Consider the following 27825-nt stretch of genomic DNA (forward strand, 5'->3'; position numbering starts at 1 on the left):
CATAAGACCTGCATATACCTGGCTGTTATTGTGTGTGAGTGAGAGATAGAGAGATGCAGGATCAGTCTTCTGTCTATATTTGGAAGATAATACCTGAAGTAGGGAAGCGAAGGGCGGGGGGGGAGAGGGAGAAACTCAAACTTTTTTTATCCTGAAGGAAATTCGGTTTTGAGCCAGGCATCAAACACACACAGTAGATCACAGAGAAAAGGAGAAAAAGTAAAGGTGGAGGTGTACACCAAATCAAAATCCAGTGAAGGGCATGAGACCCACATTTGGCTCCATCTGTCACACTGTCTGCATGCTGGCAAGCTGGACAAAAAAGTCACGATTGGTTGTGTCAGTTAATTTTAAGTGTACCTCTATGTTTTGCTTTTGTTTTTGAGGAATTGCCCTGGTTCTTTATCTGTGATACTCAAGCTCCCATGTAATATGGATGCTACTGAATGAACAGACCCCGGGCCACATTGAGAGTATGCTGGCACTTGCTTGCAGGCAGAGCATATTCGACAACACTTACCAAATTTGTTTTCTGCCCAAGTCAGTTGCTGTCATGCTTATCTGTTGTGTATCAGGTCCATTTCCCAACATATATGCCTGTCAACTCGCCGTAGAGGAGTCAGATTGGATTAAAAAGAGGGGAGATGAAAGTGAGAGGAAACCACAGCCAGAGACTACAAGCAGCAGCAGCTCCAGTATAGTGTTAGAACTGGCTGCACTTACACACATGCACACACAGTCATCTCTATTCTCACTTTCGTCAGGGGAGAGAGTCTGTCTTCTCTCTGCAGCAGGCTTTTCCTTCTCATCGCTCTCTCTCCCTCTCTCTCCCTCGCTTTGTTCATGCTGTGTTTGCTGTGCTCTCTGTCTGAAGCAGCGCTACACTGGAGCACTAATGAGCGGGCTGAGAGCAAACCCAACACAGATCTCCCATCAGCTCAGGAGCAGCAGCAACTCTGACGGCATCTGAGGCAACGAGACACAGGACTGATCTGCAGTCAGTGGGGAGGCAATAGGGAAAGGCGTAGGAGAGGTCGTGAGGTGGCTTCAAAGGCAAATTAGCAGTTGAGATAGTGAGAGGAGAGAACTGCTCCAGCGCAACAGCCGACCTTCTCCACACTGACCCACAGTGCACTTTTCTCTTTCTGAAGACGAAGGACCTTTCCCCTTCCGGAGGAGTTCAGCCATGGAGGAGATGCTCACCTGCAGCCGCAGCCCTTTCTCCCAGGTGTTTGGGCGTCAGGGTCAGCTCATGCAAGCCAGTGAGTGTTAACAGCCACCTGAAGTCTGCAGAAATATCAAAGTTTTATTAACCTTGCTCGATCCTGATTAACTTGATTGCATGTAGTGTTTCAATAAAAGGTGCACCTACTGTTCTTTTATATTATGCTTAACACAGAGTCTTTAAAGTACACTGTTCTGATAATGATACTATTGGTATTGAAAATTAAGGCATTTAGGGAGGCAACTGTTGAAGTCGTGTGTCCCAGTTTCACCGAAAACCAGCAGGAAATTAAAAATATATATCACTTTCCTTTCAAAGCAGTTTCTGATGCAATGCATCATTCAGTTCTCCCAATATTTTTTAATCATGTTACTCTTTTATCCTTTATAAGGGGTGTGTCAGTCTGTTTTTATCCTTTTATCCTTTAGAAGGGCTGTTTCAGTCTCCTCTGTTGTGAAATCACTCTGTTGAGAAATCACTGTGAAAAAGACACAATTTATATTTCATACGGCTTCGTGCAGCATGGCTTTTTCAAGTGTTTGGGTTTTACATCTTTCTTAAGAAAATTACATAATGCATTGTGATGTTTGCATCAATCTTGAATCATTAGTGTAATGCAGTTTGACACAGCAATGTGTTAATGTTGATAGATTGTGATGCTCCTTTCATGCGCAAGGGAGATGTGAAAATGTGTGTGCTCTGTCTTGTGTGTACATACGTGTGTGTGTGTGTGTTTAGGTGGGTTTGCAGGGGAACAGAGACCTTACCTTTCATGCGTATGGGTACAATGCTTTGATCTCCGTCTGACCGAACATGCCACAGGTCTAAAACAGAAACTAGAAGAAGTCTGAAATTATATTCAATGCTGAATCATTTTACACAACAGCATCAACAACTTTAACATTTATTGTAATCCAATCTATGGTCTGGAAATAAATGTCTTTGTGAAGTTTCTAATGTTTGATTTTTGCTGAAACTGAGTATAGAGAAGTGCCAATTGTTTTTCTGCCTGTTGACCAGGCAGAAAAACAATTGGCACTTCTCTATACTCAGTTTTTCTGCCTGGTCAACAGGCAGAAAAACCTCCCCTCAATATTTAGAAAATGTGCACCCCCCAAAAAGGCACAAATTAGTGCATAAAAATTCACCACGATGCAGGAAATTAAGTGTTTGATGCTTCAAATTTTCTGGCAGATCACCACTAAGCCCCCAGTTTCATATTTGCCCCCCAGTGTTGAAACAAAACCTAAGCCCTTGCGACAAAAATATCAGAATGCAGTGTGGATTCCCAGTAAACTGAGAATTTGCATATTTTATTCACTAATTCGCATTAAATTAAACAAATGCTTCTGCATTAAACACTGCACCAACACTGCAAATCAATTATTGTAGAATTCATCTTTGCAAATATATCTGAGAGTGAATTAGCAATGAAAAATAATCGATGTTTGCTCATATTTATGCTCGGGTACTTTATGGGAGTCTTTTTTTTAAAATCATCAATATTTGAAGGGGATTCTCTGCAGTATGGGTGCCAGACACCCACAGCCCACATTCAAACTCTGCTCTCATGTGGGTGCATATATGCATTCTTTGTATATGTGACTTGTGTCAGTGTGAATTGTATGCTTGAGCTTTGAAGCCCTGTGGCTTTTCTCTCTTCAGGATCAAACCTCACAGCATGACACTATCTGCCTCGGGTGGTCTGTTACAAGGTGTCACATAATTCCCAAAAGAGAAAATGGCCCCCTTTGGCCATGGCTGACCTGATGTGAAGTATAGTGAGCTGTGATTTTTCACAGGTTTTGCTGCAGATGATCATACATACACGCTTGTATCTGCTAGGCATGTTCATCCACTGTGGTACAGAAATGGGGTTTTTATTTCTCCAGTTCAGTTGCCACATGAGGCAGGACCGTGAGCTTTTTCTTCGTATTGACTTGAGCTGTACCTTGTCTGATTTTATTCACACATTCATCAGTATCTAATAGTTTGCTTTTAGGCTGCTTGTTGTGTAACAGGAAAGCGATGACCTATCGCTCGCCTTCTTTCCATTGCATCTTGTATAAAACATTTTTGAATGGTTTCCTTCATAGAACTGCTCATCTGTGAGGAGCGTGAGGCGTCCTGCTTGTAGGTTAATAGTTGCTGTTTGTTGGAGTCCAGAGCTGTAATCAGAATGAATTGGACCGGATAGGTTTCCTGATTTGAACAATTGAAATGATTGCTTGCTCCACATCCAGGCAGAGTGGAGAACGCAGCAGGCAGTGCAACACTGCGGAAAATCAACAGGAAAAAAAAAAAGTTTAAACGTTTGGAGGCACTTCAAGCTTTCTTTGTTGCAATTTGTTTTTGGACTATCACATCCTGAAAATACACTCACACTCAATATGCAGTCTTTGTTGCACATTTACTTTACATATGCCCAAGGGGGATCATTGTGTTCCCTCTCTGTTTCTTCCCCCATTCAAACGAAACTTAAAGACAACTTGAAGTCAAACCGCCTTGCTCATTCACAGTAACTCCCCTCCAATGCTTACTGATCAGTCACAGCATAGGTGAGCACGCCGTGTGAATTAAACCTAAATGTCACTGTCTGGTTGTGAAAATGACATTATCATTGCATGTGTTGTGGTGAATCACAGTCAGTCTTGTGCTCCCCAAGTTATCTATGCTCTTTGAAGCTTGTGCTGCATGTCTGCGATTTCGGATGTGCGGGAGAGGGAAGGGAAAGGGGAGATGGAAGGAGAGAAGAGCGAAGGGATGGGGGCAAGAAAGTGAGCAAGCTGCAAATTGTGTGAATAAGAGATGGGTGTTTTTTTTTCTATTTTTAGCAACAACCTTACATACTGTTACACAGCTGCTGGAAGACTAATCCACAGTAGCGCTGGCTCACAATATCTGAACAGTAATTATAGGGGGATTTTTTGTTATCTTTGGCTGTCACCCATCATTGGATCAGAAGTCCCTCAGCTACAGTATATGCAAGGGCCTGCCTGAGTTGCAGAGAAAAAACCCCATTACATGAGTGTTGCACATGCCCAAAGACTTGAATATTAACAACCTTCTGGTGGTACCCTGACAGAATAAACACTTGACAGATTTTTTTTTCTCATGAATCACATTCACGTGGCAGTGCCAGGTGCATAATCCTGCTACAATTCTCTTACTCCCCACTGGTGGAGTGATTTTTTTTTCTGTGTTCAGTGTTGTTGATGTTGATGTGTTGTCAAAAATCCCTGAGCAGCCAATGCTCCTGTTTGTCGCGGGAGTGTGACAACTTATTTCCCAGGCTTTGAAATAGTTAAAGTGTTCAGGGGAAGTTCATTTCTCGTGTTTATGAATTTTCAAGGTTAGGCCGGGTAGAGCATCTATGCTACAAATCTCCTCTTGTGTATGATTGTGCTATGAAATTCTCTGCTCCTATAATTGAAATGATAACATCTTGTTCCTCTTGAGGCACGAACACAAATTCTCATCACAGTAATGTCTATTTAAAAGAGTCAATGAGCAAGAGCTTACCACTCAGTAGCAACAAATTATTTTAACATATCTGTGGGCTGTTGATAGTCGTGGATCAATAGTATCACTTCATTTCTGGCAACCAGAACTCACCTCCTGGCTGTTTCTAAAATCCAACAAAAGCTTCCTGTTTTCTCATGTCTGCTATTGTCTCTTGGCTCAAATTCCAAATATCAACCCCTGTCTGTTTGAAAATAAATCAGCACGCCAATTGATTAATGTCCAAGACTAATTCAGACTATTTTTGCTTTCCTCTGTTCTGCATTTCTTATTTATTGTGGATTTTGTTGTATTTAAAGCTTTGATAATAGCCTAAGCTTAAAGAGCTTCCTATAATTTTTCACAAGAATGTGTTATCCATCCATCTTTACTCATTCGCTGGATCGGGTTGCAAGGTTTTTCCAGATGTCCCTCTCCCCGGCAATATTTTCCAGCTCCTCCATTTATACTATAATTCCATTTATCTGTGAAAAAGATGATCTGACTGAAATTCTGATTCATCGATTGTCACTGATAGAGGCTGGTAATTTTTTAATACCACGTTCAAGGTGCAATTTGTAAGATATGGCCAGAATTTTAGTTTAAAAACATTAAAAAAGTTAACATTATCAACAGAATGTGAAGAAGTAACAGTTGTGATGTTACATCAAAGACATCCATGTATTGTGTTGCAGAGATACCTACTGAAATGAGCATGCTAACCAGTTATCACTGGTACATGCTGTCCTGTAATACCACTTGTACCTCGAGAGGCGATAGTGAGTCACTGTACACTCTTACAATTAGTGGTTCTATACAGAACCTTCAAGTTTTATACAGAATCCTATTAATCTCCTTTTGTGTGAGTGTAGCGTCTAGTCTGCCCTCAGTCCAACATGAGAGGATGAAAATGTCCAGTGTTAGCTTTTGTTTTGAGATACCTGCAATCTCAACCTGTTCTCATTCAGAATTCGTCAAACACTGCTACTTAGTAAGTGATTTCTGTGTCAGACACTGTTGAAAAAGGCATCCTTTTGTGGCAGAATGTACTGCCAGGTGGCGTCAGTTTATTACGTTCCCAGACAGCTTCAGTTTTAAATGCTGTAGGACAACAACATAATATAAGGAACTGCAATATCCCTATAGGGGGCTGGGTCCAACAAACCCTGGACTTTCACCCGGGGGCCCGGTGTTTGCTTCCTGCATGAATGTTGAGCCAAACCGTTTTTTATAAACCTCACCACAGGCTTTTGTTGCCTAAAGCTAACACTGTGTGTTTGTTGCACAAGGAAATAAATGTAAATGAGGTGTTGCTGATGTTAGTTTATCTTTAAAAAGACTGTATGCATCTAACCTGTTGAAAAGACTCCACGCATGTTACAGGCGGAAATTGACACGGTGTCTCAAAAAAATCAACAATAGACGCACCCAGGATGCCTAGTGAAGGCCACTGACCAAGCGACAATATGTGACAAAATGGGGGAGTGAGAACATGTTGGCAATCTCTCCCGACATAAAGTTCAGCAATATTTTATTTCCTTAACTTCCTCTTCCATAATTGACAATCCGACAATCAATAAATCCGAGGTCTGAAACCCACGATACTGGTATACGATACACTTCAGGTGGTATACAGCCAAGCTAAGCTCGCTAGGCTAAGCTAGCTTACAGGCTCATCATATGTCACATTTGATTGTATATAGTTGTCTCATGCAGGCTTTGGCCAAAGCCACAGTAAGCCCCGAATCCAAAATCTTTTTTTTTTAAAGATATTTTTTGGGCATTTTTAGCCTTTATTTGGCAGGACAGATAAGTGTGAAGGGGGGAGAGAGAGAGAGAGAGGGAGTGACATGCAGCAAAGGGCCACAGGCTGGAGTCGAACCCGGGCCGCTGCAGCAACAGCCTTGTACATGGGACGCCTGCTCTACCACTAAGCCACCGACGCCCCAAAATCTTTTGTTTTTAAGCAGACTGTCGAAAAGTCAAGAAACACAGGAAGCACAGTCTCACTAATGACAAAACAAACTGTAATGAAAAATATTATAAATGGTGTTTTACAGTTTTGATGTGGCTGATTTCTTGCTACTATTGTCTTGGTAAAACTGCCAAACATGGAGATTAAAAAAATTTGGTATTGCGCCCTGCTAATAGTTAGTAGTTGGATTGCAGGAGAAAAGCAGTCCTCCATTATTTTGGATCATGTTGCCAGGCATTACACTTTGCACCTTTAATTATGGCTGTATTTCCAATAAAACCCCAATCAGATCATGACTTTCAGAGACCATATCAAACTAGAGGACAGTATATATTATCAGTTTAGCAGTCAAAGTTGGAGACTATTTTCTTCCTTGCCTATTACTTTACCCTTGAATATTCCTTAATACCTCAGTAAACCGTTGGTAAATCCCTGCTCGGGAGAGGTGAACGTGATGTGAAGTTTTAATATGTGACCACTGCAGGTGTAGGACATATTTTGGTCTTCTTTGAAGTGATTAATTCCTCCCTTGCTTCCACTTGTGTTATGATTCCAGCGCACTCGCAGATTCCTCACACCTCCTTACCCGGTGGGCTTTCCTGCAGTAAGAGATTAGCTTCATGCTCCTGGTGTTGCTAATCATGTAGAAGGAGTCACGTTGCATGAGGTTTGCTGGTACAGTCAGTGTGTGCACTCAGCAAGGTAACGTATCTGTGTTTTTTTTCTCACGTGGTGAGTCACGGATTGAGGCTGTTTTCAGGAACTTTTTTTTAATTTATTTATTTCCTTTGCTTTTAAGGGAAACTGTTGATCAGTGAAAATAAAATGCCACACCAACTGTGTCTCTGCAAGACGCACGCATAGATACTATCATTCAAACTCCATCTGCTATCATTTGGCTGCGCATTAAAATAAAGTCATGTTAGTTCATTGAAGAAATGAAGCCACGGGAGATACATTAACACTCAGCCAGATAGAAAATGATGTCACACAATCTCAGTCAGTGAAGAAAAAATGTTTCACCATACGAGAAAATATTCAGGAACTGGAGGACCACCAGTACTTTGGGGTACACATTGCTGCATACTTTCAGGGTTACGGCACTTTGCTGGTTGTTCACCCTCTAACCAAAAACTACATATTTTTCCTCTTACCTGTAGTGCTATTTATCAGTCTAGTGTATTTTGGTGTGAGTTGCTGAGTGTTGGAGATATCAGCTGTAGAGATGTCTACCTTCTCTTGAATATAATAAAACTAGATGGCACTTTGCTTGTGGTGCTCAAAATGCCAAAAAAAAGACAGTTAAAAAGCTCAACAGACTCAAGAGAATCCACAGACCTTGTTGTGAGCAGTTTCATGAACTATTCTACCAAACTACGCACATCAACTGTATCACTGCACAGAGGGAGGTGTGCATCTACTCAAGAATGAGAGATTCATGCTCCTGACAATGCGAGATGTAAACATTAATGATATCCTCCTCGGCTGAGCTGTAATGTTAGCAAGGTGAGCTAGCAGTAGATGCATGCTTCCTACTGCACGGTGATACAGTTGTCAGGTGTACTTCGAAAAAACATAGTTCCCACATGAAAAAACTCCCAACAAGGTCTGCGGATTATCTTGAGTAAGCATGTCATGATTTCTGGAAAGAGACATATTTTTTGGGGAGCTTTGAACATCGCAAGCCGAGTGCCATTTAGTTCCATTATATTTGAGAAAAGGCAGACATCTCCACAGCTGATATCTTCAACACTCTCACAACCATCTAGACTGATAAATAGCACCACAGTTAAGAGGGAAAATGTATTTTTGATTTGGGGGTGAATTGTCCCTTTAGGGGATACACAGAAGAGTGCATGTAAGTAACTGCATGTTGTGTTGATAAGCACCCACTGAATTTGTGCTGGGGTACCTGACTTATTTCACTTTGCACAGTACTGTAAGGAGCCTTGGGTAAACCTGAGGAAAATTTCACACTTTAGTTTCTATATTATATTTGGTATTATGTGTCCTTGTTAATATTTAATCTCCATTAAAGTTGTGTTAACATCATACCCAGTGCACAGTCTACAAAGAGCATGAATAATGCTGTGCCTTGCGCTCTGGAACATTCAGCAACTCAGTGAGGACATGATGTTTTCACAGTGGCTTCTCTGCAGTATTTTGGCTTATTGCAGCATAAATCAGATAACAGTATTGTGACTATCAGGTCTTGGGAAAGCATTTTCACCTCAGTGGATTTGTGGTCTGAATTAACAGTAAGTTTATGACCCCAAACATAACCAAATAACAAAACCAGAGGAAAAGAAGGAGATTATGTAACATAGCCTGATGTGCTTCATGTCTAGACCTGTTATTGACAGGTCAATCACAGATGAACGCTCATCATTCGTCTGCACCAGTGGACCAACTCTTCCTCACGAGTTAGAAACCATGGTGTTGCCATCTGGGAGGCTAAAACACATCAGAATCACATGTGAAATATTGAGCTTGCCCCTGTGTTCACCCAGCCAAGCCTATTAGCAGTGCAAATTATTATTTTTGATGATGAAACTCCTCAAATGTTTCCCTGGTGGCAGCAAAACACTTTGTGTCAAGTTGGTTGGGGAATCATTTTTATAGCAGCAGACCCCTTCCAAGTTTATTATTCAAAGTTCCTCACAGAGGAAAACTGCTGTCAAGGCAGTCATTTGAGTTTGAGCGGCGGACCATGGGACACCTGGCACACTGAAAAATTTACAATGCACCCCCTCCTGCCAGATCCTGGGCCTAGAATTGGACATCTCCAACTTCCATTAACCTTCAGATGAATGAGCATGCTGCCAGAGAAGCCTGATTGAAAACAGAGTGAGGGTCAGCAGGCGCTGTCTCTGCATCTCCTTTGCCTCAGCATACTCGTCCTCTCCTCTATCCTTTGCTGAACCACCTTTCAAATATAAACGTGTGTTAGCCCATCCTGTCACCAAGGGGGTCGTTATGAATACAGATTACGTTTGTTTAAACTGTTGTCTTCTCTGGAGCATTTACAAGAGATATAGGGCCAGAAAGCCAGGTAATGAAAACAGTTCAGCCCACTGATTTTTATCTATAGTGTAATAAAACCCATAAAAAGATAACATGTTTGATACTGTAAAGATGTGGTGCAGCAAAGAGTGTGGAAATCCTGTGCCATTGTAAAACCATAACACACCTTCAAGGACATTACAGTGGATGTTATCTGCGCTTTGGAGCATTACAGATGTCATAATTCATGAAAAAAGAAATGCTTCTGCAATGTTTCGCTTTTCTCTGCTTTGCTACCCCACTCGATACCATCTACTTTGATGTGTTCATACATTTTTAACAGCAAATCAATACGGGTGAATGCACCATATTCACTGCATCTGAAGCCGTTTGAATTTTGGAGGTTAGAGCTTTTGATGACTGTCTAATGTTTTAAAGGAATATTTTCCATCAGTATTGCTGTTTTTTATATCAATTGGCAATGGTAGTCCACGAGTCCTACAGGATTCATATGTTTTCAAAGGTATTTTTTAAAAGCTGAATTCCAGCTTGCTTCAACAGGTCTTACAATACCCACTATTCACTGGGAGTGTTGTTCCAAGTCAGTAATGGTGTTGGTCAAGTGCATCAACATCTGTATTTCAACAAGTCAAAGCAGTGTAGTAATGTATTTTGCAATATTTGTGACAGAGTACTTAACTGCCCAACAAATGCAGAAAAAAATGTATGGTACTATCAATCAATCAATTGCTTTATTTGTCCCCAGTGGGGCAATTAGTTTTGCAGCAGTGGGAGCAACACATACCAAAGGACGCAACACAAAACAGCTGAACGATGGCCATTTTCTGTGTCTTGGAATCATCTGAAAAGTTATTAGCTAAAAGAATATTGGCAAAAAGTGTAATGTGTGGGTTATATGTTTTCCTTTATTTGGAGACATAGTTTACTTAAAGTGTGTTGGATTCATAGGCTTTAGTGGCATCTAGCAGTGAGGATGGCAGATTGCAACCAGCTGAAATTTCTCCCATGTGCCAACCCTGAACTTCCGGATAGGATTCCTTCAGTGTTCATTGTTCAGGAGGTTTTTATTGTAAGATGAATTATCCACAGAGGTCTCCTCCTCTCCAAAACAAAAAGACCAAGTGCTTTACTGCTTGGCTTGTTGCAGGTGAGCCATTATCCCAGCACCTGCTAATGTGTGCTCACCTATTTTCTCTGTTAATGTAATATCCATATGTTTAGGAGATTTTTATCAGGAGCCGAAATATCCACAGTTTCATTCCTCTCCAAAAACAATATCAACTCAGGGAATAAAAACAATAAGTAAAGCAGTTTCACATTAAAAAAATAAGTGTTTTTCTGTCCTCTGCAGAGGGGCTGCTAACTACGGTGGCCAATGCAAAAACAAGAAGAGACCAATGGCCCTATCTAGTTTGGTTTGTCTGTTTTGTACCACTGTAAAAAACATGGCGGTGTAACATGAAGGACTACAAGGATGAGGACCTGCTAAACGGCTCATTCTAAAGTAATGAAAACATGACGATTCTTATTTTTAAGTGATTATACACTAAAGAAAACATACTTATTGTGTTTCATTTTGGCCAATGTAGAGTGTCCCTGGAATGAGTCCTGAAACTCAGAAATAATTTAGCATGTTAGCAATCCCGGTTCCTTCGTTTTGAATTTAATGGGTTTATGATTAGACATCTGAAACAAGGTCTGTAGAATTAGACCACAGAGCGTCATCACATGAACATGGCTTTACAGCCTTCTTGTGGTGGTGATGTTAAGACATGCGAACATGGCGTAGTTTGTTTATTGCCTAACGTTAGCTTTTCATTTCGGCCGATTGCATTTATGTTCCAAAAATCATAGAAGTGATATTCAAAATATTTCAGGATCAGAAACTTCTGTTTGCCACAGAGCATATTTTCTGTAGTAATGCAAAATCCAATGAAAATATCCCATTGGCTTTTTGACCAGGGAACCAGGGTGACGCTAAGTTCTGCATAGGGCTACAGAAGAACGTCATTCCCAGAGCACTCTATATCCCCCTGTTATGACCCAGGGGAAAAGAGAAGCAACATAAACCAAACAATTTTTAATAATAATAAGTGTTGTAATGGTATTGCTATCGTCAGTTCTGGCCCTGTATTACTTGGTATCGGATTAAAATCAAATTTTGTGGTATGCTCACCCTTACCAGCTGGCTGGTCTGGTATATGTAGCATCTTGAGCTTCCAAGGAACCCATCTGATTGGTGGAGTCGATTCATTGCTACACCAATCAGGAGATACACACCGAGGATTGTAACACCCAGAGCCAATCCAATGCCTGCGAGCACACATTCGAATTTTCATGCAACAGCATTACAAGAGAGGGCTATCACAGGAGAGGGGGTTGGTTGGTTTTGGAGGTGTAACTGCAGAGTGACACAGACACACCACTGCACAAGTATAAATACTTACAATGGTGTAAGCGACGTGCGTAGGGTCTGCTGCGCAACTATAAATCCCACTTTAATGCCCCTAAAATCTTACACACTGGACCTTTAATGGTCAGTTCACTCAAGTTACAGAACACCTGTTTGTGAAGAGTCAGGCTATCAGAACTACTTTTGGCCAAAGAAATAGTCCTTACAAAAAATGTTGGCAGTGTTTCCTGTCTGATTTCACCCAACGACAGGGATAGGCCTATTGTCTCTTGAGAAAAAGATGATTGTTAATTGCTGTGAGCACCTTATATAAATTCACTGTACTTGTTCTTTTGATTTATTTTTTTTAATTAATTTTTTATTATTATTATTATTTTTTTTTTTTACCTCCGCCAAGGAGGTTATGTCTTTTTTTTTGTATAATTGGTGAGCCCATATCCGCCGCCACACGATAGCGCTGCTGCACACACAGATTAATGAGCTGAGAGTCCCCGGTTTTCGGTTTCGGTATTTTAACCCAAGTTAATGGAAACAGGCTATGTAGAAAGAAAAAACGGCAAGTTAAGAAATGGGCAGCTACAACGGAGGATGCTGAAAACGGATATTTTGAGGATAAAAACAGCGAGACAGCGAGAGAATGGCTGTTACATTGATGCTAGCTAACATTAACGTTAGCACTGCGCTGCTACTGCCGTTAGCCCCAACAGCTAGGTAGCTAGCCCTGCAGTTGTTGATCGCCCATCTTGTAAGTTGGGGTGTTTTGCCCAAATAATGAACTTCTGTGATAACACCAAGAAAAGTCTCGTCTGTATGGGTGTTACAACAGCTGTGATGTATGTCTCAGTATAAATGGAAGCAAAGCACAGACACCAGCTTTAAGGTAAGACAGCTTGCCCTATTACCAAGTGTTTATGCTAACTGTTAGCCAAGGTAATGTTTAATGTTTAATTAACACGGTGCAGCAGTTTGTGGCACTGAATGAAAAACGGGTTTGCTAATTGGTAAGGGAATCAGTGCCAGTCTCTGTCATTCAGTCCCAACAGAGGAGGCAGACTGATGAGTTTAAATGGACATTACAATATTGTGTTGTGATTTATCAGTCACCAACAGGTGTGTGGTGAATGATGCACAGGTGTGTGTGCAGAGCCCTGTGTAGCTGATTTAATTTCACTGATTAAATCCTGTATTGCTGCATAGAGGTGCTTGTGAGTGAAGCTTCACTTACACATAAAATGCATCCCTGTCATATTTATGATTTGGTTGGCAAACAGCATGACTTTGACCCAGCCTTTATGAGTTAGGGGTTCTTCACTGTGTTTTCAGTGGTCCGTGTAAAACTAATATCTGAGGGATGAGCCCTGCAGAGATGAGGGAGCAGGAGAGAGAGTTTGTGTGTTCCTCTGCATGTGTCTATGTTTGGTATTGTCTATAGATGTGTATTGAAAACAAACCTTTCATAAGTTTAAATCGCTGGAAAAATGATCCATTTTCCATTTCCTACTCTTGTTTGATAAAAACTTTAGTCAATTATGATCCAAGTGTAGACTATAGATAATGAAGATGAGCAGGCACTCTGACTCAGTTTTATTTAATTACTGTTGGAGGTAGAATTTAGCAGATATTAATCTGGTTAAAAATTCATTATCGCAGTCAATATTATCACGACCTCAAAGGGCTGAATAAATACACAGATATCTGCTCAAAGGAGTGAAAATGGTAGTGAAAAGTGAATAAATGTGATGAAAGCATTGATTGCAGGCAAGTCATCCTTTTGTGCAATTTTTGAGGATAATTTAAAATGTTTTGCTTTTGAATAAGACACTGAATGACTGAGTAAATGTTATTTCTGCAGTACACCCTTGTTACATTTTGCTGTTGATAAAAGTGGCACTGTAACTGCACAGGTGGCAGCGACACAATCCACCATAAAGAGTCCACACTCACTGCAGGGTAGTGACTCAATTTGTGTTGGCAAACTGGTGTACGAAATACCAGTCGGCTCTCAGTGGTTCTGTGATTATCATATCAGCCAGCAGTGATGCACAGCAGCACCACAGGCAGGCCCAAACTGGCAGGCCTGGATCTTAGCCAATAGCCATGCAGCAGCAGCCTCAAACATCACCCCTGTTTTGTTTCACTTTTTAAATTTCACACATACGTTATGGTTTGTACCTCCATTTTTGCCTTTTTGTTTTAATTTTTAAACATTTCCACAAAGTCAGTGCTACATGTTATGTGTGACACTTGCAAACCACAAAAAGTAGCCGTGGCTCTATTTCATAGGAGACATTTTGACTTGTTACATCAGGAAAAGTACAGGCTATGACATGGCAAAATGTCTGCCCCTTAAAAGGATTTCTTGTCTCATTTTACAGATTCCTGTTCTCTCAAGTCATCTTCCTTTGGTGACAAATGTACTATAATTAACAAAGTGGAATGAATGGCTCTGCTTCTTTAGTAAAAATTAAATTTCTGCTCTCAGGTGGTAAGACATTTGACAGAGACTGGTGTAGTTTTTCCCACATGTACAGAGATGAAGCCTGAAGGCACAGAGTGCACTGGGGAGTGTTATTTGTCCCATCCTGCTAACAATAGATTTATGGGATTCAGATTAAAACTTGACAATGTGTCAGTTCGACTCTATTTGAGTGATCATGGGGATTCTTGCCATGTTTTAGGGACAAATAATTTCCCTTCTGGCTCATCTGCAAGGCAACTGTAATCCGCACTAATCACTCAAAGTTGATTATGTTTGCAGTTGTTATTGTTTCGCAGCGTGTTTTGCATTCTTTGGTATTCAGATGACACGTGTTTCCTCTCCTGTGTTTTTTTTTCTCCTTCTGTTGGCTGCATTTATCTGCAGCGGCAGGTGGATGATGCGTCAGCAGGAACATGTGATTTTTCTGCCAATCATGTCAATCCAAGTCTCTAATCCTTCACTTTCCTGCTTCTAAATCCTCACTTCAGGCGTCGGTGCTCTCCCATCTAGACAATTCATCTCCGCCAAGCTTTCCTCTGTGAGACGAGAGATCACTGATGAGTGATAAAAGCTTAGACTTTAATCCCAAACACATACAGGATTATAGGACAAGTGTTGCACATTTGAAGTAAAGCAATAGCTCCTGCTGTGACTTTGAGAAGATGAGGGGGGAACTTTGGTACTAATTGCCTAATTATCTAAGAAAATATCCAACCACACTGCATAATTGTCAAATAAATGTTGCTAATAACCACTAACAGAACAGTTTATAGCCACAATTAGGTAACCTTTACTTTTTCTCGGGCACATGACAAAACTTTTTCTCTCAGATGCTTTTGACGTGTAAAATATTTGCAACAATTTCCACCAGTAAAACAAAGACTTTCAAAAGTTATCCAAAACTAAATGCAGAGCACAGTGAATTAAACATCAGTCGCAAATAAAAATTGAAATGCATGGTAAAATATTTAATTCACCATGGCAGACAAATCGTAAAGCAACCCTTGGCTTATATCAGCGAGTTGAAATGAATGATGAAACCCTGATGAAGGAAAGTGTCTGAAATGCTTTTACCTCCTGCTGTGCATTCAGTCAGCATAACATGCAATATTTTGGTAGTTTTGAAGTTTTCCTTTTTGATCCTCAGTGTAACACACCATCTCCCAGAAACTCCCCATACTTACCTTAGCATCATGAAAACAATAAGAGAGAAAGAAGCCAGGAGTCCAGTTCTCATTAATCAAAGCAGAATACTCAGTCAGTGGTGATTCAATTGTTTTTTTGTCATGTGTCAGTAACAGGTTATCGGACATAAAGATAACTTGTGTAGTATATCATCTAACTCAGGTTACAGGAATATGTGTTATTCTCCGGTTGTGTGAAGAGGCTTAAAATCTCACTTCCACTGTAATTATCAAAGGCTCCGCTGCCTAAGGGAGTAATCTCACTCTGGCTGAGGTGTTAGGATGGTACAGCGCAGCAGGCTACAAAATCACACAGAGCTGTTAGACTGAGTTGACCCCAAGCTCGGTCAGGTCGGAACAGTTCAGTAGTCAGTGTTGACTTAGTTGCAAAGAAACCAAACTTAAAAGGATTTTTTTGTCAATGTTTAAACAACTTTGTGTCTTGTTTGAGCAGTATAATGAACTGTGATCAGGGCTCAACAATAAGGATTGCCTGATTGCCCTGGGCAAGTAAAACTCAAGGTCGGGCATGTAAACTAACAACTCACTTGCCCGATCGGGCAAGTTGCTAAAAATAGTAAAAGTTAATAACTAATTGATGAAATAAATGTATTTTAAAATGTGCTCCTTCGGCTCTGATGCAGCAGTCTCTCTGCCTGAAGTCACAGGCACACGTAACAATGTCCTACCCACAGCCCCCATTGATATTATTTTGCAAGACGGACGCTTCATATAATAACAGAACAATATACTATTTATAACGTTATGTCTTCGTGTCATTTCTGTCTCTACATGGTCATGCGTTAACAATTCTCCTCTGCTCTCTGTATCGCGCATGGCGGCGTTCCGCCACACACACAGGTGATCACGCTAGAGCGGCTCGGGCCGCATTTTCCTGACCAAACCTGACCCCGAGCCCAGTGCAGTTTGTCAGCTGACAAAGTTATTGTTATGGACAGTGTGTAGCCTAAATAAACATCGACAGACTGCTGCACAGACAAACAGCTGCTCGCACAGCAGCGCAGCACAGCACTCATTCTGAGCTTGTGTTGCGTTCAGGCGTTGTCACGTAAATAACAACTTCCAGCACTTAAATAGGTCATAGCACAAAACAGCAGCATGTCAAGTGACTTTTTACTTTTATGATATTCAATACAATTGTATGTTCCTAAATCTTGAGACACCTCATATGTAAGCTAGACAGACATTTCACCTGCTCATTACTGTGCACACATGTACTGTATGTACTTAGGCCTAAAGAGCCCTTCTGGTGCCAGTAGATACATAGAAACATCCCAGCAGGCTGTGCTTTGCAAGCATACAAAAAAGTTTCACGCATGTGAAAATTATTTTTCATGCGTGTGCTTCACCTCCGCTGCTACAACTCCATCCTAGGGGAAACACTGCTGTGTGCGTTTTGTGCAACAGGGGGATGTGGTAGTCTACTGGTAGAGTAGAGAGAGAGCTAAGTAGCGTTGAAGTAGAGTAGAGCAGGGCAGAGAGATGGAAGCAAAATATATTAAACCCAGTGTTAATACAGCAGAACTGGAGAGAGGGGTGAAAAATAAATAGAGGTGGGCATGGCTCAAGTAGGGCGCAAAATTATAGATGGAGAATGATTGACAAATTTTTCACTTTAAGCCCTGACACTGACATATTTGTGTAGGAATTAAGCTACAATACATGACATATGTTGTTTTAATTAATAAATACAGTGTGAATAAAGATTACATAACATAAAAATAACTGCAGTCTTTGTTAATTGATAGCCGCTTAAATTAAGTAAAAAGTAAAAGTAAAAACTGACTTCGGGCAAGTAGATCTCTGACCAACTTGCCCGACCGGGCAAGTGAAAAAAAACCTTAGCGTTGAACCCTGGTGGTAAACTTCCGTCTATCTTACCAGCACCCATATCTCCCTGCTTATTTGTGGGGCGGATTTTTGTTGACTCTTGGGCTGTTGCTTGAACTACAGACTGTACGTCCTCATTTTTGAATAGCTGCTGCCAACACAGACACAAAGAGTATAGAAGGAGATCTCCCTCTGTCTCTGTCCCTTTAAACTCAGACCAAACTCCAATCAAACCGTAACATTTAGCAGGGCTGATCAAAAATATTGCCTATTTATCACCTTAAATGTTTTCAGAAACGCATTTTAGTTTACTGTTTAACTGTAATTCGAGATCATTTGTTACTAGGTAACTGCCATTTTGTTTTCGGATGGGCAACTTGCATTACATCACCGACCAGCAGGAGCATTTATTGGTTCAGTGCAGCACAATGCTTTCTGGTAGCTATAGATTTTCTGCCACTTGAGCCCTTTTTCTCTGTTTTCTCTGGCAACATAGCATCAATTTCAAAAGGATACAAGTCTTTTTACTGCACAGTCAGCCAGGTTTTGTGAAAAGACCATCTTTCCAGCATCTTTCATTTTCTTGCCAAGAGTTGGGCAGAAGGATTGATACCACTCCCATCTCTATGCTAAGAAATTAGCTTAGCTTAAAGACACAAAATGAGGGTAACAGCTAGCCCAGCTGTCTACACAGATAACAAATTCTACCTTGGGACAGCAGCTGTAAAGCTCACCTATTTACATGTCTTGAAACCGAAGCATATTTCCCAGGATGTCAACCTTTCCCTTTAAAGGGGCACTACACCCAAATTCATAAAACATTTTCTTCACTTATTATCATGCGCTTACTTTGGTGTCATTTGTCCAGAGTTTGAGATATCAGTCTCCAGGTAAAATGGGGATGACTGCAGATGAATTTACTCACCTAGCTGTAAACAGTTTCTCAATAATTTTCTACTCATAACTTAGTCTCTACCAAAGGTCGACCCAAACATTTATTTGGCAAATGTCACAAGCAGATTAAGATGAACAACACATCTCCACATTGTCCCTCTTTACAAAAATGAAGCCAAAATATCTTGGATATGAGTGCTGCCATCTTGTGCTGGTGACATTATCTGAAGCCAAAGTCTGCACATTAAAAATCTCCACAGTGTCGTGTTACCACTCTCTAACCAGATGAGAGCAGTGCCAGTGATCACAAGGACATCGATTGCCACACACAGCTTTTAATCATAATGTCACATCCCCTTTATATAGCATCAGATAACCAATTAAACTAAACTTAAAAGACAAATGAACACTTGAACATAGATGAGGGTGATAAGAACAACCTAAAATGACATAAACCATATTTGGGGAACATTTATTTGGGAAAACTTAATCCAATTTGAGCTCATTTATATTCAACGTAAGATACGTATATGAACAGGGATGAAGCCATGTGTACAAGTTTTCTGAAAGCTTACGGATACTGACAAAATGGAACAGTACCACCGGAGATCGTGGAGGCAGTGTAGTGAAGTTCAAACGACATATGATGGTATAACGCGACAAAGACATTTTAAAAAATAGCCCAACAGATCAAAGCAGTAATGTAGTGAAAATAATTCTCCGTCTACATGTCCTGACGTATTGATCGGCTTCATAGACCACCGCGCTCTACAACACTGCCTCCATTAAAACGTGCATTATCCTGACCTCCTTGACCGTTGCCTCGTCTGTTGTCTTCTAGTGCCATCTAGTGGATGTATCTAAGCCAACGTAAGGGACCGTGGAAGTGTGTGAGCAGTGACGGTTACATCTGAAATTAATGTTACCTATCTTCATTTGTAAAGGGAGTAAAAGTAAGCCCTTAATTGTTTTTTGGCTGTATTTATGCCAACATAAAGGGCGCATAGAAGTATGAGGGCAGTGACGTTTACAGCATTTGAAAGTGCCATCCATATTCATATGTAAGGGGAGTATAAATAAAGGGGGCAGGCTTTCTGTCCTTGCTTTATGCAGTCCAAACCCATACTGTACATATTCAGCTTATTATCATATAAGAAAAGAAACATCAAATTCTCACATTAAAGAAGTGTGATCCAGAACTAACTTTTGTCATTTATGCTTTACAAATTTGTTGAAAAATTGTAACAGATTACTTTTCTGTTGATTCACTAATCAACCTAATTGTTGCAGCTCTTAAGTAACAAGACATTGTGTTAGAGAAATGCCAAAGGTATGTTTCAGGTAATGTAGAAACTGTTTCATACATAATTTGTCCACCAGAGAGCACTAACAAGTTTAGTTTTTAATAGCCCGTATCTCAACACTACATTAATTTGTCAAAATTCTACCCAATGCCCAAATTTAAGGATAGAAAATGTGTGTTTCTGTCATTTGGGTGATTCATCACTAGATCATCTATGCACTTGTTCCTCTTGATCATGTCTTTGTAGGTAACTCTGCGAAGAACAGCAGTGCAACACAGCAGTTTAATGAGCATTTCCTTGAGTTGTTAGTGCTCTGCAACCATTTAAATCTCATTTAATTAGACACAGGTCCACTGAAGCCGTTTCATTAAATGGAAGTTCCCTGATGAAACACAACATTCAGTTTGAACTTAAACACTAAACCCTAACAGAGGACTGTCATTATACATGTAATCCCTCTTGTTTATGTTTTGGCAGCAGCTTCCAGCCCCCACAGCCAAATCAGCAGGGATGACAGTGAAAGGAAATGGTCTTGTCAAGTGTGATTCATACCCCTCCTCCCCGCGCTCACTCCTGGTGACAGTATACAGACTTCTCAAGTGTAGTTTGAGAAGCTGTGGTACAGCAGATATGTCTGCTCACATTACAGACTGCCATACTTCCTATTCACAGCATCATTTCCACTGACCAACACCTTCGCCACTAGAAACACTTTAGTGAATATTAAAATTTCAAACATCAAGAGGGGAAGAGACGAGGGGTTGTGTGGGTGTAGGTTGTTTTTCAGTGTTATCTAAGACCAGGAGGATATTAAGGCTAGGTTTTAGTCGTACTCAAATATCCCTTGCTTTCATTTGCCTTAATGTTTTTGCTAATGCACTCAGCATTAGCCATTAACTGTTCATCCGTGAGTTCAGAGAAAGTGCATAATCCTGTTAAAGAGCATTTGAAATCATTTCACAGCGAGAGCATTTTTGTCTTTAAAATTCACACCGCGTCGCAGAGAAAATAAGAGTGCCGCATCCAGAAACCCAGCCTCGTGGAAGTCAGATGCTCGTGGAGTGCTCAGAGGTTCAACTTTGAACTTCACTTGGAGGTGTTTGTCTTGGGATCCACATTTTAATCATCATAGTCAGGCAGCTACAATAAACATATGAAGGCCTGTTTTTACAGCAAACACAGGCGAAGATTCATCAGCCTCTAGACACTTGGCCTAGATCCAAACTTTGACAGTATCTACAAAGACAGTTCTCATAGTTCAGAGAAGCGCTGTGAATAGCACACTCTCAGACCACCCAGTATCTTTAAAAAAAGGCTCCATAAATGTTCTCAAGGCAAAAAAAAGCCAGACAGTTTTGAGTTGACATGGCAGTTTGATCTCATCTCGACTTTGGCGGTGTGGTCTGTGTGTTGAATCCTTCCTGTTTGTGCAGAGCTTTGTGTCTTGGCTGTGAGCAAAATCAAAATTGACCAGAGTCAACAAAGCTTTAGACGCGAGGCTTTTCCTTTTTAACTTAAGAGCCCTGAGTATATTTATAAGCCGATAGTGTTTACAAGGCTACATTAGGAGAAGATGGAGTTAATGTGCAAACAACATCGTCCAATTATGTTGCAGCTGCTGTCCCTTTGTGCCCAGACATCAGATATGTTTTTTTATTGTTCTATCTCTCTCACTGAAATAGAGTATAAGCTCAAACTGGTCTGTAATCCATTCAGCAATTGAGGATGTTGTTACAACTGCAGCAGAAAAACACAAGAATGAGGGCAGAGAGAAGAAGAGAGCTTCAGTCATGTAAAGCTCAGCAGAAACAGAAGGGAAAAATCGAGGGGGATGCATTCTCTGCTGGAGGGAGAAATAGACAGATATGGTGAGCCAGCGCCGGATTTTTCTATCACAGGCAAACACACACACATAAATACACCCACATGCACACACATACACAAACCATTTTTAAGTGCACAGCTAACCACCTCCAGGAAACCACATCCCATTTCTGCTTCTCTCCCTTTATTCCGCCCATTACAGCGGTAACAGATACGATTAGTGGAGTTTAATGAGCTCTGCAGAGATGAGAGTTCTGCTTGCTGCTCTCTGCTTCACAGCTACAGAACCCCCGGGGTTCGGCTCTACCGAACGAATGATGTGTGTTCTTCACTTCGCACCACCTCTGCCTCTTTATCGTCAGCATGTAAATCTTGTGCGGGGACTGTAGGTGGGAATTTGGGTGGCATTATGTGCGTTTGTGTATATGCTTATAACCATGCATAATGTGTGAGCACATGTGCAGCCTGTTTATGGTGTGTCCATGACCTTTGGTTTATTCATGAGTGTTGAATTCTGCTCTTTGCTGCATTTTTTATGTGCGTATGGAAGAATGCATACAGAATAAGGCTGCAAATAATGATTAGTTTCATTATTCATCTGAATTTAGTCCTAAAAGTGTCAGAAGATAGTAAAAAAAAAAAAGCCCAATGTGACATCTTCATTGGAATTCAGAAATACTTCACTGATCCCTGGAGGGAAGTTGGGTCACATTGCTTTGAGAAATTATAAGAAAAGTAGAAAACGGAGGAGAGAATGCATAAAACTGATAAAGTGATCCTGGAAATATTTTTTGCTTGAGTTAAGACTTAAACGATTTATCAGTGATCTAAATGTGTGTCTTTGTGTCCAGCAATAGACACTAATATTTTCAAGAACTGGCTCAATGGGTCACCAAACCCCTAAATGTGGTGGCAAATGTCCATTTTTGATGACTCAAATATAAACATACACAACTTAACACAGCCTTCCTTAACTGTGACACTTAAAATGTAAAGACATTAACACAATGAAAATATATTTTTGAAAACGTGGTTTATTCCCTCACAGTCTCTTAGTTTGCACTCTGTCATTTCTTTACTTTGTTATTATAATCTGTATTAGGAAATATGTTAAGAAAAAAATTGTTATATTTATTTTGCCAGCCCGATAGAAAAAAAAGTCAAACCTGAAATATACAGGATTGATTTTAAAATAGTCCAAATTATGTCTAACTATTATTTCTTATTGTACTTATTGAGTATAGCACTTCCAATGTTACCTCCAAACTGTACTCAGCTTAAGTATCGCAGTGACGTTACGTTTATTTACAGTAAACTTTTGGTGTTGTCATATATGCACTTTAGTTCACCGTTTAACGCTTCATGTTGTTCTGAACAGAATCTCTCTATTCTGCTGTGTTTAGCTCTATTAGCTCAGTTAGCTGTTCGCTCCATCAGCCAATACACCACAGAAATCTGCTGCCCACCAGCTGTTAACAGCTAACTAGCTCATCTCCTAGTGATAACAGCATGAAGACACGCTCTGTTGTCGTCACTCGATTTAGTTTGCCATTTGCTAAGCGATAATTAAGTTGTCTTAAGGAAGATATGTTTGTCCCAAACACGTTTTCTATTGTCAATCGGATGACTGGATGCTATAGGTTGAATGTTGAACTAAAAGGTGCAAATAAATGGGGATGTTTGTGTAGGAGTAATGTTGCATTGGGAAAGGCTCTCAGTATGGGGATTTTCAAAATGTATTTAACTTTTATTTAGACAAGGTAATTTTATTAAGACAGTCTTATTCTCAAGAGAGATCTGATTAAACTTAGTGGTCACCTACTGGTGATATTTGGTGGCCATAGAGTAACTTTTGTGGTCACAGGCCATCGGGCCATAGTAAATGTCGAACCCTGGTGTCCAATATAGTACATCCTCTACTGAGTGACAGTAACTTCTCTGCCAGGTTGTCTTGTCAGTTTCATTACAGCAGCTCAACATCACAAAATTGTTCAACCTTTGTGAGGAAAACCTGCACAGAAATCCTTTTCAGGATCGTAATGGGAGACATTTCAGTGGCCAGGGGTTCCTTTGGTCTGTTTTGTTCGTTTTCAGTCATTTTGTTTCATGTGTCTCTTTGGAGGACAACAGTATTCATGCATATTGTATGCCGATGCTTACTGTGCCTTGTTTTCTGTGAAGGTATTCAGTTCCTTTTGATGGCCCGCCTTCATATCTCCCACCAGCTTTGACACTGGAAATCCACAGAGAACCTCTGAAAACACTTCAAACATTATCTGATCACACGTCAGGTGTCAAGCAGTTATAACATCACTTAAGGCGATGATGTGCTTAAAGTATCCTCATGAGACATAGCTGAGCATGAAAACGTAATTTCATTTCTGTTGGGATTGTATATTTTCACTCTAACAGATTTTAACTTGATATTAATTTAAATATTGTCGTGTTCTCTTTTGTCTTTGTCTTTTATGATGTGAAGCCTGCTAATGTTTCTCACCACAGTGATTTGATCGATTTGCCTTCATTTCACAGTGTAATTAAATTGAATGAGAGCGCTGTAAACAACATCAGACAACTTCAGTTTACAGGCACTAAGATGAGCAATAAGCCAATACTGTGATTTTTATTGTCATCATTAGGGGGCAGTGTTGTACAGCACTATTACCAGGCCAGATCCATTACTCTGCCAAATGCTTTTGGTTGCTGTATTCCCACAATTAAGATATATGGCATTTAAGTTTCAGATGTTTACAAACCATTCCACTTATCAGGACTGATGTGTCTATGATTTAAAAATAACAAATCTCTGTTTAGTTTTAACTTTGACCATTTGACTCATTGCATAGTTGTTGTTTCCTGGCTTAAATTCTTGAGTCAGTCATCAACAGCAGCTTTAAATTCATGGTCTTGTAGTTCACCTGTCTCTCAAATGCGGTGTCAGAGTAACATTTTCTGCATGAAAATGGGAACTTTATAAATGTTTAAATGAATAAAACCTCTACACATTCACAAGCATATAATCAGCTGCCTCTGTTTCAGAGCTTTAGCCTATCAAGAGTTTACCATTGCCTTAAATAACTAGCCTATTATTGTGCTGTTGATGATGCCACACATACTTGAATATAGAATATTTTATTAGTTTTATCTTTATAGCCCTTATAGCCCATCTGTTCCATTTGCCAGATGTTTAAGAGGTGCATCATTTTAAACTGTGCCTAATTATGCACACACTAAACCACATGCCAGGCTTCCAGTCAAGCACCAGGAGAATTAGTTTCACCAATATGAACACAAAAGACTATTCACTGGCTGGAATTGTCCCCCATTATGCAGCTATTGGATTTTTTGCTACAAACCCATCCGGGCAATATGATTTTAGAAAGTCAACAGGCCAAATAAAACAATTTGGCTTCTTTTGATTTGATGCGTCTGCGGCAGAAAGCAGCGAGCAAGTTCGTGTTAAATTGAAACATTGTATGAAAAATCAAAAATGGATCCATGCAATCAGTCAGATGGATAAAAGCTGAAATTGTTATTTCACAATGAGTATCTGTGTGTGAAACTGTTGTCCGCTCTCATCGATGACCTCTGAGGGAATTGAATTTACAGCCTATTTATTTATCTGCAGATTCCTCACAAGAATATGTTAAATAAGAGAAAGAGAAAAAGCCTGCGTAGATCTAATTACTCTATCACAGGACAAATAAAGCTACATATTATTTTACTCAGTATAATCTTGACAAGATAAAATTAGTAGGCCTGCCTGAATATTAAAATGTAATACTTTCCCTGATACATTACACTATGGAAAAAAACACTTTTAACACCAAAATACTCAAATACATGGTAAATAGACTGCACTTGTAAAGCACTTTTCTAATCTTCCGACCACTTTTACACTATGTCATATTCACCTATTCACACACTGGTGGCCGAGGTCACTATACAAGGTGCCACCTGCTACTCAGAAACCATTCACACGCACTCACAATGCAACAGCCACTGAGAGCAATTTGGGATTCAGTATTTTTCTCAAGGATGCTTCGACATGCGGACTGGAGGAGCCAGGGATCGAACCATTCACCTTCTGATTAGTGAACAACCCGTTCTACCTCTGATCAAAAAAGAACACATTACATGAGGAACTAGGGATGTAACAAATTTATTGTTAAAAAACAGCTATTTTATTCAAAAATAGTGCATGTACACTGTACAGCATGTTATTTTTAACTTGGAAGCGTATCATAAACAAATCAACACACAGTTGAACATGTGCTTTCATTTCCCCTCTATTACTGCTAGGCAGGCAGACATTAAAGTGCCATAACAAAGTCATGTCAATTAAAACTATAGTGACAGAATATGAAAATGGAAACATTCAGTATTTTTAACCTACTCTGAACAAAAGTAGTGTAGTACTATTACTAGAAAGTCATCTGAATGACACCAAATTATGAGGATAGAGTAGTCTTAATATTCATCAAATATACAGAACTTAGAACAATCAGACCCTGCAACAACAACAAAATTAACAAATTAGAAAAAATGTAAACTCAATAACACACAATCCCTCACTCACAGAGACACACAGAGAGAGAGAGAGGTGGGTAGAGATGTGTGTAAAAGAAAACCAAAATAAATAAAGCCCAGCCATTTCCCTGGAAGTCATAGAAAAACTCAAAAACACACATTCACTCAGTTTGTTCACGCCAGGTTGACAATCTTGACATCAAGGAGACCCTAACACTTTCTCAGAATAGAGGAGGTGGAAAGCTCTGCTCCTGCGCTTTCATGTGATATGCGTGGCATTTCTGTGCGACCCTGCATTCGCGAGTAATCCATCCAAAAGTAATGTGTGTGCAAAGCTGTATGAAAGCTTTGTTATACATTATTTTAGTGTAACTTTATCATTTTTTTTCTGCGCTGCTGTGAAAACATTGGACTACCGACAAGTGCTTGGTCTTGTCGGAAAGCCACGATTCCGCTGTTTCACGTGATTTGTGTGGCTTCTCGCTATGACGCACGGTCGCGGAGAAAATCTACAAAGAAGAACAATCAATCTCCTTACTTTTATTCCCTGTTTCCTCCGGTCACGCACGGGTCAGAGTCGGAGGCTGAGAGGCTGAGCTGCATGAGTCTGCTCTCACCTGCGCACGCAGTTGCATGCAAAGTATTATGGGGAATGTAGTCGCACAGTCATATTACTGACTCTGTAGGAGAACGCAGCTATATAACTACCGTGGCATTCCCACGACGGTATTGAGAATTTATTTTATCGCGACACAGCGAAATTCGACATATCGTTACATGCTTATGAGAACCTGACTAAGGACTCAGTGACAGATTTTGGTAGTTTGGTACTACAGTGATATTTGACAGTGATGTAGACACATGATTGGTACTGAGGTCCGATAAAGAGCCAAACTATATATTCATCATAGTCACCACCACATAGAAAGTGTCACTCTTTGTCGTAGGTCTGTCATAGCACCTTTTGGTTTTGTGTGAAAGCACTCTGAACTACATCCCATTGATTATGTAAAAATAATTCAGTATGAAACACACAGGCATCGTAGCCTCAGCGGGAGAGACAGCTACTTACTAGACTTGTGTTATCAATCAAACTATGTATTGTCACAGTCTTATACTATAACACTTTTACAACAAACTGCAACTTTCTTGACTTGCAAAATTATCTTTTAATTTGACAAAGGTGTAATACATGGCACAATTCAGATGTGATTTAAAAAAAGTCATTTGTTTCTCGCCGCATGGTGGTCCTGTGATGGTCGACCAGATGAGGAGAGATTTGGCCTCTCTATCAATGACCAACACTGACTTTAGACTCACTGTCTGCTGAATACAAAAGTATCAAAGCTCAAGCAACACCTGTAGTATTGATTGCCACTTTATTGTGGTTTTTTTTTATAAAGTTGTTACTCAGTACTTCAAACGCTGGTTGAGCTTTGATACTTCAAGACTGTCCTTCCCCATTCACCTCGCAACTTGGCGAGGTAGTGCCGGAGCCCTCCTGTAGAGAATATATTAGAATAAGAAATATATGGTAATGTTATTCACAGCTTGAACTGAAGCATACACTACTTTCTAACATACGGAGTAAAATGCCCCTTCTTCACAAAATGCATTTTAG

At 40.2% G+C, this 27825-nt stretch overlaps 1 protein-coding gene across 8 annotated transcripts in view; it reads left to right on the plus strand.

Moving 5' to 3' along the window:
• The first annotated feature begins 881 nt into the window (after positions 1-881).
• Positions 882-27825, plus strand: part of kazna (kazrin, periplakin interacting protein a) — a 259175-nt gene continuing 232231 nt past the window's right edge. For 3 of the 8 annotated variants that reach the window (XM_033634713.2, XM_033634733.2, XM_033634742.2), the window contains exon 1: positions 884-1262. In XM_033634713.2, coding sequence (XP_033490604.2) covers positions 1187-1262 — 76 coding nt within the window. In that variant the 5' untranslated portion in view covers positions 884-1186. Of the gene's footprint in view, positions 1263-27825 lie in introns of all 8 variants that reach the window. The other 5 variants (XR_004502096.2, XR_004502095.2, XM_033634787.2 and 2 more) reach the window with 3 other exon arrangements.

Source organism: Epinephelus lanceolatus, chromosome 8 (genome assembly GCF_041903045.1).
Source record: "Epinephelus lanceolatus isolate andai-2023 chromosome 8, ASM4190304v1, whole genome shotgun sequence".
NCBI lineage: Eukaryota > Metazoa > Chordata > Actinopteri > Perciformes > Serranidae > Epinephelus > Epinephelus lanceolatus.